At 37.8% G+C, this 13,550-nt stretch overlaps 1 protein-coding gene across 4 annotated transcripts in view; it reads left to right on the top strand.

Moving 5' to 3' along the window:
- LOC308626797 (zinc finger protein 268-like) overlaps positions 1 to 13,010 on the top strand; it is a 49,186-nt gene extending 36,176 nt beyond the window's left edge. For 2 of the 4 annotated variants that reach the window (XM_081252256.1, XM_081252255.1), the window contains one exon: positions 203 to 5,216. In XM_081252256.1, the coding sequence (XP_081108382.1) occupies positions 203 to 2,679 (2,477 nt within the window). In that variant the 3' untranslated portion in view covers positions 2,680 to 5,216. Of the gene's footprint in view, positions 1 to 202; positions 5,217 to 12,938 lie in introns of those variants that run through there. The other 2 variants (XM_081252257.1, XM_081252258.1) reach the window with 2 other exon arrangements.
- Positions 13,011 to 13,550: the final 540 nt, after the last annotated feature.

Here is a 13,550-nt window from a genome sequence, read left to right as displayed (position 1 = left end):
TCCCTTTGCCTATTACATGTTTTGATTTGTTTTGTTTTCCCCAGTGCCCAGGAGTTTGGGTACATTTACACTTGAGATTTTATTTACATTCAGAACTGATATCTGAAACTAAGAAAAACCTCATGATACAGCATTTTTAAGTCAATTTTATGCTATACTAGGATCATGTTACTATTTATAACATGAGTATTTTCATTTCTAGATGAAGTCTGGGAAATTGATGGTCGTATGGAATGGCATAAGGAAAATCAAGGCAAGCTAAGAAGTATGTCGAAAGGCTATCAGTGTACTGCCTTTGGAAAACTATGTCTTCTTAGTACAGATTATGTTTCTTCAAGACAAAAACTTCATAAATGTGTCACAAATGGAAAGAGTTTGAAATATACTACAGATTTCGGTAATAATTATGCCGGAAAGAATCCTAATGGGTTTCATGCACATAGGGAATCGTCCTTCCATTCTAAACATGAGCAAGCTATTATTGGGATAAAATACTGTGAAAGTAATGAATCTGGAAAAACTGCCAACAGAAAGTCACAGCTCATATGCCAACAAATACGTAGGGGAGGAAAACCCTTTGAATGCAGTTACTGTGGGAAGGCCTTCAGCAGCAAGTCATACCTTGTGGTGCATCAGCGAACTCATGCAAAAGAAAAACCTTACAAATGTAATGGATGTGGGAAGGACTTCAGCAGCAAGTCCTACCTCAGTGTTCATCAGAGAACTCACACAGGAGGGAAACTACATGAATGCAGTGTTTGTCAGAAAACTTTCAGTTTCAATTCACAACTTGTTATACATCAGAGAATTCACACGCGGGAGAATCCCTATGAATGCTGTGAGTGTGGGAAAGTCTTCAGTAGGAAAGACCAGCTTGTTTCACACCAGAGAACTCATTCAGGACAGAAACCCTATGGGTGTCATGACTGTGGGAAGGCTTTTGGTTTGAAATCACAACTCATTATACATCAAAGAATTCATACAGGGGAGAAACCCTATGAATGCAGTGATTGTCGGAAAGCCTTTAATACAAAGTCTAACCTCATGGTACATCAGAGAACCCACACAGGGGAGAAACCCTATGGTTGTAGTGAATGTGGGAAAGCCTTTACTTTCAAGTCACAGCTTATTGTGCATCAGGGAGCACACACTGGGGTGAAACCCTATGGGTGTAATCAGTGTGGAAAAGCGTTCAGTTTGAAGTCACAACTCATTGTACATCAGGGAAGTCACACAGGAGTGAAACCCTATGGATGCATTGAATGTGGGAAAGCTTTTAGGAGCAAGTCCTACCTCATCATACATATGAGGACTCACACAGGAGAGAAACCACATGAATGCAGTGAATGCGGGAAATCCTTCAGTTTCAATTCACAACTTATTGTACATCAGAGAATTCACACAGGGGAGAATCCCTATGAATGCAGTGAATGTGGGAAAGCCTTCAGTCGGAAATACCAGCTCATTTCACACCAGAGAACTCATGCAGGGGAGAAGCCCTATGAATGCAGTGACTGTGGGAAAACTTTTGGTTTGAAGTCACAGCTCGTGATACATCAGAGAACTCATACAGGAGAGAAACCCTTTGAATGCAGTGAATGTCAGAAAGCCTTTAATACAAAGTCAAATCTTATTGTACATCAGAGAACCCACACAGGAGAGAAACCCTATGGTTGTAGTGAATGTGGGAAATCCTTTACTTTCAAGTCACAGCTTATTGTGCATCAGGGAGCACACACTGGGGTGAAACCCTATGGGTGTAATCAGTGTGGAAAAGCCTTCAGTTTGAAGTCACAGCTCATTGTACATCAGAGAAGTCACACAGGATTGAAACCCTATGGATGCATTGAATGTGGGAAAGCTTTTAGGAGCAAGTCCTACCTCATCATACATATGAGGACTCACACAGGAGAGAAACCACATGAATGCAGTGAATGCGGGAAATCCTTCAGTTTCAATTCACAACTTATTGTACATCAGAGAATTCACACAGGGGAGAATCCTTATGAATGCAGTGAATGTGGGAAAGCCTTTAATAGAAAAGATCAGCTCATCTCACATCAGCGAACTCATGCTGGGGAAAAACCTTATGGGTGCAGTGAGTGTGGGAAAGCCTTTAGTAGCAAGTCATACCTCATTATACACATGAGAACTCATTCTGGAGAGAAACCATATGAATGCCAAAAATGTGGGAAAGCCTTCATTTGGAAGTCGCTACTCATTGTACACGAGCGCACTCATGCAGGGGAAAACCCTTATAAATGCAGTCAATGTGAGAAGTCCTTCAGTGGAAAATTACGGCTCATTGTACATCAGAGAATGCACACAAGAGAGAAGCCCTATGAATGCAATGAGTGTGAAAAAGCCTTCATTAGGAAGTCTCAGCTCATTGTACATCAGAGGACTCATTCAGGGGAGAAACCCTATGGATGCAGTGAATGTGGAAAAACCTTCTCTCAGAAATCAATTCTTAGTGCACATCAGAGGACTCATACAGGAGAGAAACCCTGTAAGTGCAGTGAATGTGGGAAGGCCTTTTGTTGGAAGTCACAGCTCATTATGCATCAGAGAACTCACACAGATGATAAACATATTGGTGAAGTAAATGTAAGAAAATTTCTCTCAAAAGTCAATTCACAGGAATTCCCAGAAAATTTGTACAGGAGAGAAACTCTGTAAATGGAATCATCTCATTGTACGCCACGTATATATGACATGTGGGACGCTGTTTTTTATACACACAAAAAATATCAGTACATGTGCACAAGGGACTCTATGAATTCAGTGAACCCTATGAAAATTCTTAGCAGGGAGTCTTGTAAGTTTGTGCAGGTGAGGAACATTATGAATGAAATGAATTTCAGAAAGCCATTTTTTAATATACTAACATCCACAAAGAGGAAATTCCATAATGCAAATGAAATTCATAGTTTATTAAGAATTAGGATTTTAATGAGAGAAAACATAAATGAATGGTTTGCAGGTATTATATTATAAGCTCATACCGTGGAAAAACCATGCTATAAGTTAGGGAAATTCTTCATCTAGGAATGACAAACTTCTAGTAAAAAAAAAAAAAAAAAGAAAAAAAATATTTGAATGAATGAAGATCTATGAATATTTCAGATGGGGTAAAGCCTCAGCAGGAAGGTTTATTTACTATTATTTTGATTCATTTGGAAAAAAATAATTTCCTTTACAAATTAAGGGAAATTATGTTCCAAATGTTCCAAACTTTTAGGAAATGATTAGAGAAAGTATTCAACTATCAGTGTTAGGTATGCTCATAGTAGAACATAAAGATTTTTGAACCTGTGTAAATCAATGTAATAATCAGGATAACAATAAGGATTACATCATAAGACCTGCAGGGATGTTTAGGTGTTACCTTCCTTTCTGTACTATAAAATATGTTTTGTGTAGTTTTGCATATTCTTGTGAATGCCACATTTGATAGATAAATTAGCTAGATAACAATACCATTTTCCAGGGGTTTCTCCTCTGCATAGCAACATTCTTATTTAAAAATACAACTCCTTACTAGAATAATATGGCATTAAAAGTGCATTTCCATACTTTAAACCTTTTCTATTATTTCGTACCCTTTGTAAATGGTCCTGAAAGCTACCTCTTTAGTTATATAATCAATATAGTGCACGTTTCATGTGATTGTGTATCTGCAATCTGTTCTGCCTTCTCTGGTTAGAACACCTTGATTTCCTTTAAGAGAATTCACAGTGTATGCAGTCATGATGGGATCATCATTCAATGTGCCCTGCCAGGAGTTGGCTGAGATAGTTCAGAATATAAATTTTTAATGGACTCCTTAGTACAGAAAATCAAACTTAGCTTTTGTTCTCAGGTAGCATCTTACTGCTAGTATTAATTAGTTTCTTCTATATAGATTACCCAGAATAGCTTTAGTTATTGTCCCTTTTTAATCCTAGTTCACTTCTCTGTTAATTTGAACTATCTTGTATCCTCTCAGTACATTTAAGTGATACCTTTAAGTGATGCTGCTGAAGTGTGTATGTACAGCTATAGATTCAGGATGGTGAAAAGTCATTCTACCAGTTGCGTACTTAGAAAGTCAGGTTTTTTTTTTTACAGCCTCACCAATTACCTTATGTGAATGAGCATTAATCTGAAAATTAGGTTAGGCTATCTTGGAGGAATATGAGGATTCAAAACTGCAAATATTTCTGAAACACCCACTACTTTGTGCTCTTTACTTCAGTGGGGAATCCCATCTCTTACCCAAAGACACTGCATCTTCCTTGAAGGACGTAGTCAATGATTTATGAATCCCAAGTCCTTATGTGTTCAGCTCATTATTATTATCCAATGTCAATAGACCTGGGGTGAAGAATGATGATTTACAGAAGGGAAGAGAAGGCTTGCATAAGGAAAGAATTTTAGATATCGGCTACAGTCTGTCCCTTAAACCTGGAAAATATCATGAATATGTATTTTGTCATTGATGTTCCAAGGAAGATACATACACAAAATAAAGAATAAACACGTACTCTGTTTCCTATTATCCAGGGTCAATTAGATTTTAAAGGTGCTGTATCGAGTGATGCAAATCCACATTCAGCCTCTCCCAGTAGAAGCCAGAGATGTCAGCATAACGTTGAAGGCATAAATCAAATACTGTGTGAAAGGATAATGCTGTATTGGGTCTGATTTTAAATGAAATGGAAAATTTTCCAGATAAATGAACCTTAACAAAAATCAGTAGATCAGCAACCAGTAAACAAAATAGGAAAGTTAAAAATTGAATTTCTGGCTTGAAAATCTACCTACTTCCTCTAACTCTGCCCCGGCCCCAGAAAAGAAAGAGGTTCCAGAGACTTTCAGTAATAGTTGATAATTTTCAGGAAAGTTAAAGGGAAGATAATTCTAACATTTTACAATATTTCACAGGAAGTAGACATTTTGGGGGGAAATGACAAAGTCATTTGTGAACATAGATTTAAAAATCCTAAATGGGGGCTTCCCTGGTGGCGCAGTGGTTGAGAGTCCGCCTGCCGATGCAGGGGACACGGGTTCGTGCCCCTATCCCGGAAGATCCCACATGCCGCGGAGCGGCTGGGCCCGCGAGCCATGGCCGCGGAGCCTGTGTGTCCGGAGCCTGTGCTCCGCAACGGGAGAGGCCACAGCAGTGAGAGGCCCGCGTACAGCAAAAAAAAAAAAAAAAAAAAAAAAAAAAAAAAAAAAAATCCTAAATGGAATTATAGCAAAAATGCATCTAGTAATGTAGAGTTTTTATTTTTTTAAGTCATGACATTATTAAGTGTAGCAGACTGTTAGTAGTGAACCCGATATTTCTTCATTACCAACAATATCACTGTATTTTTCATAATGGTGATGTGCTCGACTAAAAAGCTGCATTTCTCCATTCTTTTTGTAGCTAAGTGTGATCATGCTGCTAATTCTGAGTAATGAAATGGACATAGAAGTTACCGAGAGGGATAATGGGAAGGTTTTTCAAAAGGAAAACAAGTGGGGAAAGGCCCCTAGTGTGCTTGCATCTTTTTTTTTTTTTTTTTTTTTTTGCAGTACACAGGCCTCTCCCATTGTGGAGTGCAGGCTCAGCGGCCATGGCTCACAGGCCTAGCCGCTCCGCGGCATGTGGGATCTTCCCGGAGCGGGGCACGAACCTGTGTCCCCTGCATCAGCAGGTGGACACTCAACCACTACGCCACCAGGGAAGCCCCATCTTTTCTTTTTAATATGCAACATGCTGGATGTTCGGAGACTCAGCAGCCATCTTAGAACCTGAATTCCTCTTGAGGGTGGAAGCTGTCTGCTTGAGTGCAGTAGAGAGATAAGAGTGATGTGGCTCTCTGGTAATGATGGAGCTGCTGTGCCAGCCCTAGGCCACCAAGTCTGGGCATATTTTTACACAAAAGGGAGATTAACTGTCTTGTTCATGGCATCTTTTCTTTTTTCGTTGGGAGGAGAGTTGGTTCTGTTATGTGCACCTGAATCTGATCCTAATTAAAACACATCAGGGTGTTTGGAAGATTTAATATTAGAAAATCTTTTTGTAAAATTAACCACACTGCCAGAAGAAAGCCATATGAGTATCTCAGTATGTGTAGATAAATCATTTGATGGGCTATAATACCCATAGATGATTTTAAAATGTTATTAAATTAGAGATAGAAATTAACTCCTTTAACTTTGCAAGGAGTATGTTCCAAAAACTGACAAATGTCATATTTAATGATAAAACAGTAGATGTATACCTTTAAATTAAGAAAAAGAATGCCCATCAATTTTATTGAGCAATATAATGGCAGTTCTAGCCAATATGTGAGAACAGAAAGTTGTAAGGAATTGGGGTTTGGGGCAGAAACAAAAATCCTATTGTTTGCACATGTGATTGTCTATTTAGAAAAACCAAAATAAACTACAGGCAAATATTTAAACTACAGGCTGTAGGCAAGGAGTTGTTTTGCACAGCTCTGAGAGCTGGCAGCTTGGCTGTGAGCACAAACAAATCTCTACAATGTCTCCATGCTCAGAATCCAGGCCCTGCTGAGGGAAACATTCTGATTTGCCCTCAAAATATCTGAAGGCAGTTTTGCACTAACTCAACCAAAAGCTTCAACAAAGCTCAGTCAGCTGAAATACAGATCAGATTGATTCAGCCCCACCTTATCTCCCAGCCTGAGAGCTGACATTAGAAAATATGTACCCTTTTCTGGAAGTAAATATATATTCAAAGAGCAAAGAAAATTATCAGGAATATATAGGTACTTTATATAATGAAAAGCATCATTTTATCAAAAAGACAATCCTAAATGTGCATGCACTTAACAAGAAAGCTTCAAAATCATGCAAAAACAGAACTGAAATGAGAAATATACTCTACCATTTTAGTTGGACACTTCAACAGTTATTTCTCAGTAACATAACTTGGAGACCAAAAATCAGCAAGGCTGTAGAAGCACTGAATAATGCCATCAATAAACTAGACCTGGTAGACATGTCTAGAATATCCAACAGCAGACTATGTATTCTTTTCAATTACCTGTGAAGCATTCATCAATACAGGTCATGTCCTAAGTCATTAATCTTAACATTTTTAAAATAATTGAAACCATTCAAAATTTTTTCCATCTATAGTGCAGTTTAACAAGAAACCAATTGCAACAAGAACAGAAAAATCGACAAACACTTGGAAATTAAGCAGCACAATTCTAAGTAATTCATGGCTCCAAGAAATTTCAAGAAAAATATGGGAAATATTTTGAATTATTATATACATGTACAAATTAAAATACAACATATCGAATTTTTTGAGATGCAGAAAAAGCAGTGTGTAGAGGGAAATTAATGGCACTAAATGCTTACATTAGAAAAGAATAAGGGTCTCACATCAATAAAGTCCTACCTTAAGGAACTAAGAAAAGAAGAGTAAAGCCCAGTGTGTAAATAGGAATGAAATAGTAAGGATAAGACCAGAAACCAGTGAAACAAAAACAGTGGAAGGGGTAAGCAACACAAAACACAAATTTGACAACTCTGATGGACTATATTCTTGAAAGACACAAACCACCAAAACTTCATATGAAATGGGTAACCTGAATAGTGCTACATTTATTAAAGAAACTCATAGTTAAAATTCTCCCAACAAAGAAAAATCCAGGCTCAGATCATTTCACTGGTGATTTCTATCAAACATTTAAGAAAGAAGTAATAGCCATTCTATACTAACTCTTCCAGAAAATAGATGGACAAATACTTCTTAATAGTTTTTATGAAATCAGTGTCACACTGATTAAAAGAAAAATCTACAAATTTTTTAAAAACTACAAATGTTCTTCATGAACATAGATGTAAAAGCCTCAATATTAGTTAATTAAATCCAGTAATATATAAAAGGGTAATACATGAAGGCAAATTTGAGTTTATCTTGGGAATACAGAGCTGAGGCTGACTCTTCAAAATCCAATAACTAATTCATACCTAATTCATAAAAATCATATGGTCACATCAACAGGTGTAGTAAAAGCATTTGTTCAAATTCCACAGCACTCATGATAAAAAACCTCAGAAAACTGGGAATAGGAAGTAGCTTCCTCAAACTAATAAAGCACACCTGAAAAATGTCTACAGCAGGGACCCCCAACCCCCAGGGAGCACCACAGTACTGGTACTGGTCTGCAGCATGTTAGGAACTGGGCCACACAACAGGAGGTGAGCAGCAGGCGAGTGAGTGTAGCTTCATCTGCTGCTCCCCATCACTCCCCATCAATCGCATTACCTCCTGAAGCATCCCCCCGCCCCCTGGTCCATGGAAAAATTGTTATCCGTGGAACTGGTCCCTGGTGCCAAAAAGGTTGGGGACCACTGGTCTACAATTAATGTCATAATGGTGAAAGAGTGAATAGCTTCCCTTAAGATTAAGAACAAGTCAATTATATCCACTCTCACCACTCTATTTCAGCACTGTACTGGAAGACTTAGCTGACTACATAAGGCAAGAAAAAGAAATTAAAAAGATACAGATTGGAAAGGAAGAACGACAACTATTCAGAGACAGCATGACTGCCTTCACTCAAACTCCATTTAAAACTTTACACACACACTAAAAAAGCCACCATAACAAGTCAATTTAGCAAGACAGCAAAATGTAAAATCAATATTCAAAAATCAGTTCTATTTTTACATACTTGTGATATACAATGGAAAATTAGGGTTAAAATGCACAGCTATTTATGATAGCACCAAAAACCATGGAATAGTTCAATGTGAGTGACATGAAATGTATGCTGAGAACAACAGTGAAGAAGGGAATAATAATGACCTGGACAATGGGAGGAGGTGCCCTGTTAAGGGATTGGAAGATTCAATGTCGTTAAAGTGTCAGTGTTCTCCACACGGATTTTTAGACTCAATCCCATTCCAATAAAATTCCCAGGAAGATTTTCTGTGGAAACTGACACACATTCTAAAATTTATGTGGAATAGCAAAGGAACTAGAATACTCACAATTTTGAATAGGAAAAACAAAGTTGCAAGACATATACTCTTTGATTTCCAGGCCTGTCATTAAGCTACAGTAGCTATGACAGTGTGGTATTGTGAAAGGACAGACACATAGATTAGTGAAACAGAAGAGAGTCCTGAATAAAACTACACACTACATAGTGAACTGATTTTTGTCAAAATTACAAAATAAATTCATTGGAAAGAGAATAGTCTTTACAAAGAAAATGGTGCTGAAACACTTGCACATCTGTTTGAGAAAAATATGTGTCTTGGTCTATACTTACACCATATACAAAAATTAATATTTTGAGGAATATACTAGAGGTTGAGCTTCCAGCTAAAGGGCTGATGGTGAGCATTTAATATATTTAATGTTACATCTAAGACGAAAATGAGGGTTGAGCAAAGATGGAAGAATACTATATAAAGATATTTCCTGGTAAAGTAAGAATATGAAGTGAGCATAAGAAGAGGAAAGAGGGTTGGGAGAAGTAAGATACTGCCATTGATATTAGGAGGAAAGCAAAGGACACCACTTTAACTGTTAGGCTGATAATAACGGAGAAAAGTGGGATTCAGGGCACTATAAGAAGATATAAAAGAACAACTGGAACAATATGAAGCCTAAATTACAAAATAAATTATTTGAAAGAACAAAGAACCACACAGAAGAAAAAAGTAAATATAAATAGGTCACACTGAAATAATGGAGCGGGCTGGAGAAAAACCATTTATGGTGGGTGAATTCCAACTGATAAATGTAGAAGAAATGATGAAATTAGAAAATTGTCATTAGGCAGCTACTATAGTAAAGATTGTTTCAGGCAGGAATTAATGAATACTAAAACTTGTAAGCAAAACTATTATGAGGAACAAATATTAGTCTCAAAGTATTTTCCTCTCAGATAATTCTTAATTACAAAAATAGTAATATTAGATTGAGAAATTTCAGAAATTAGGCAATATTTTTACATAACTGATGGTAAAATACAATGGTAAAAAGTGAAGGAAAATGTATAGCGTTAATGTATTAAGAAAAAGGTTGAAAACCAATTATCTAGCCTTCTATTTCAGGAAGCCACAAAAGAAAAGCAAATTAAACTCAGAGAAAGTAGCAGGAAGGCAATAATGAAGAGCAGAAATTGATTAAATAGGAACCAAATGTACAAAAGAGAAATTGCCACTGATTAATTTGATTAATTAATTTGATTAATAAAATTCACTTCTGATCAAGAAAAAGCAAGACAGAAGCAGCCGCATAGCACAGGGAGATCAGCTTGGTGCTTTGTGACCACCTAGAGGGGTGAGATAGGGAGGGTGGGATAGGGAGGGTGGGAGGGAGATGCAAGAGGGAGATAAGGGGATATATGTATAGCTGATGCACTTTGATATAAAGCAGAAACTAACACACCATTGTAAAGCAATTTTACTCCAATAAAGATGTTAAAAGAAAATAAAATACTGGGAAAAAAAGAAAAAGCAAGAGAGAGGAAAAAAATACATTGCCAGTATCCAATATGAAATGGGGTATCACAACAGATTTTACATGAAAGTAAATAATGTAAAAGAAGGTTATGCAATAGGCAAACACATTTGACAGTTTAGATAGTAAGGACAAATTCCTTACAAATCACAACTTAAATTGGATATAAGAAGAAATAAAAAACAAATCAGTCCTAAATCTATTGAAGAAATTGAATCCAAAATTAAAAACCTTTCCACAAAGAAAGCTTGAAGTCTAGATGCCTTCCCTAGTGAATTCTTCTGAAATTTAAAGAAGAAATAATTCCAATTCTATAAAATTTTGCAGGGAATAGAAAAAGTGAGAGAATGCTTCCCAATACTTTTTTTGAGACCTGCATAACTTTGGTGCCAAAATTCAACAAACACACTAGAAAAAAATGAAAATGTAGACATTTATTTCTCATGAACAGAGATGCAAAAATCCTAAACAATGAATTAACAGATGGAATCTAGTGATATATAAAAATTATATCATGATCAAGTATGGTTTATTGTATCCATGCAAGGATGGTTTAATGTTAAAACAAACAAACAAACCCCCAAAACAGGGGATTCCCCTGGTTGTCCAGTGGTTAAGACTCCAGGCTTCCAGTGCAGGGGGCATGGGTTTGATCCCTGGTCAGGGAACTAAGATCCCACATGCCACGTGGTGCAGCCAAAACAAACAACCCACACACACTGAGATCCATACAGTTACAGAATAAGGGAGAAAAACCAACCTGAGACACAGAAAAAAAGTGATGAAATTAAACAGGTATTTATAGCAAAAGCTCTTAAATCTAGTAATAGGAACTTCCTTAATCTGATAAAGCATATTTACAAAAGAAATCTATCACAGACACTTCATGTTGCAAACACATCATGATTTTATTTCAGGTGAAATACTTAATGCTCTCTCCTTGCATATAAGAATAGAAAAAATTACAACTATTACCTCTTTAATTCAACATTGGAAAGAAGGAAAGAAAACTTAGCCATTTCTATACAATATGGTTATGTGGTTAGAAAACCAAAAAAAAAACCCTGAAGATAAACTGTTAGAATTAAGTGAATTTAGCAGAGTTGCTAGGTAGAATGTCAGTGTACAAAAGTCAACTGTATTTCTGTATATTACAAAACAATTAGATAACTGAACTAAAAGTACCATTGACAATAGCATCAAAAATATTGAATGATTAGAAATAAGTCTAAAGAAAGGTGTGATAAGCCTCTATACAGAAAACTGCAAAATATTGCTTGAAATTTCATGAGCGAGATCTATGTATTTGTGGATTGGGAGACTCAATATTGTTCTCAAACATTTCCCAGGGACCTCCCAGTGCAGTGGTTGAGAATCTGCCTGCCAATGCAGGGGACACGGGTTCGAGCCCTGGTCTGGGGAGATCCCACATGCTGCGGAGCAACTAAGCCCATGCACCACAACTACTAAGCCTGTGCTTTAGAGCCCACGAGCCACAACTACTGAAGCCCACGTGCCTAGAACCCATGCTCCACGAGAGAATCACCACAATGAGAAGCCCACAGAGCACAACAAAGAGTAGCCCACATTCGCTGCAACTAAAGAAAGCCCACGCACAACAACGAAGAACCAAGGCAGCCAAAACTAACTAAATAAATGAACTTATATTAAAAAATTTCCCAAATTGATCTATAAATTCAGTGCCATCTCAAAGTCCTGGTAGATGCATTTTTGTCAAAATTAACGAGCCGATTCTGAAATTCCTGTGAAGATGCAAAGGGTGAAGCATAGCAAAGACAAAGAGGAGGAAAATTGAAGGATACACACTGAATATCGACTTATCCCATGATTAAAATAGTATGGTTTTATGTAAAGCTAGACAAACAGACCAAGGGAACAACAGATCAGATAGCGTAGAAGCAGACCCACACATGTACCATCATCTGATTTAAGGCAAGAAGTGCCACTGTAGTGCAATGGTGAAGACTCTTCAATAAATCAGTTGAGGGCTTCCCTGGTGGCGCAGTGGTTGAGAGTCTGCCTGCCGATTCAGGGGACGTGGGTTCGTGCCCTGGTCCGTGAAGATCCCACATGCTGCGGAGCGGCTAGGCCTTTGAGCCATGGCCACTGAGCCTGTGCGTCCGGAGTCTGTGCTATGAAACAGGAGAGGCCACAACAGTGAGAGGCCCGCGTACCGCGCAAAAAAAAATAATAATAATAAAGTAAATAAATAAATGAATCAGGTGAATTGGATGTCCTATGGGGGGGGGAGTTGACACACCCATACCTCGTACCATAAGTTAAAATTATTTCCAGATTAATTGTACACCTAAATGTAAAGGGGGAAAACAGACATTCTAGAAGGTTACATGGGGGAAATTTGGTAGCATTTGAGAAGGCAGATCGAGTGCAAAAAAGGCAAAGCTAACATTTGGTGACTTAATTCCAGGGTGGTCACCGTGGGGGGATAGTGACTGGAAACCACCATGAGAGAGCCTTGAAGCGTGCTGGAAATGGTGAGGACACAGTATCTGCACGTGTGGTAAAATCAGAGGTAAACCCTAAAGATCTGTGCACTTTATGTAACTTACAAGGATAGAAAATCAAAATCATCAAGAACTTTCACAATGTGCTTTCATTTTCTTGGACTTGTATGTCTGTTCAACTTTTCACTTGTAATATTATCTTAATTTTAAATGCTTTTGGTTAAATATCTATTTAGGCTTTTTTCAATGACAAAAATACATAAATAGATTGATATTTTTCCTGCTCTGGACAGAGTAGGCAATCAACAGGTCCTGAGAGGATGGATTCCTCAAACGCAGGGACACTCACTCATCTGTGATGTCAGTGTCCAGCCTGGGCCTGGAGTGTAACAAGCATCGTTACTGAGTAACGATAACGTAGTGCGCAGCGAAATCTCCCTCCTTCTCTCCCACCCTCCGAGTCAGTGTGCTGCTGGGTGACGTGAAAACCAGCACTTGGGGGCCAGATGGGAGTGGGCTAACCTCAAACCCACCCTCTACCAGTTCTGTGACTAGACCAGTGACTTAACCTCTCT

This window comes from Mesoplodon bidens (genome assembly GCF_964165515.1).
Source record: "Mesoplodon bidens genome assembly, chromosome: 13".
NCBI classification, from domain to species: Eukaryota; Metazoa; Chordata; class Mammalia; order Artiodactyla; family Ziphiidae; genus Mesoplodon; species Mesoplodon bidens.
This window is presented reverse-complemented; position numbering and strand designations above follow the sequence as displayed.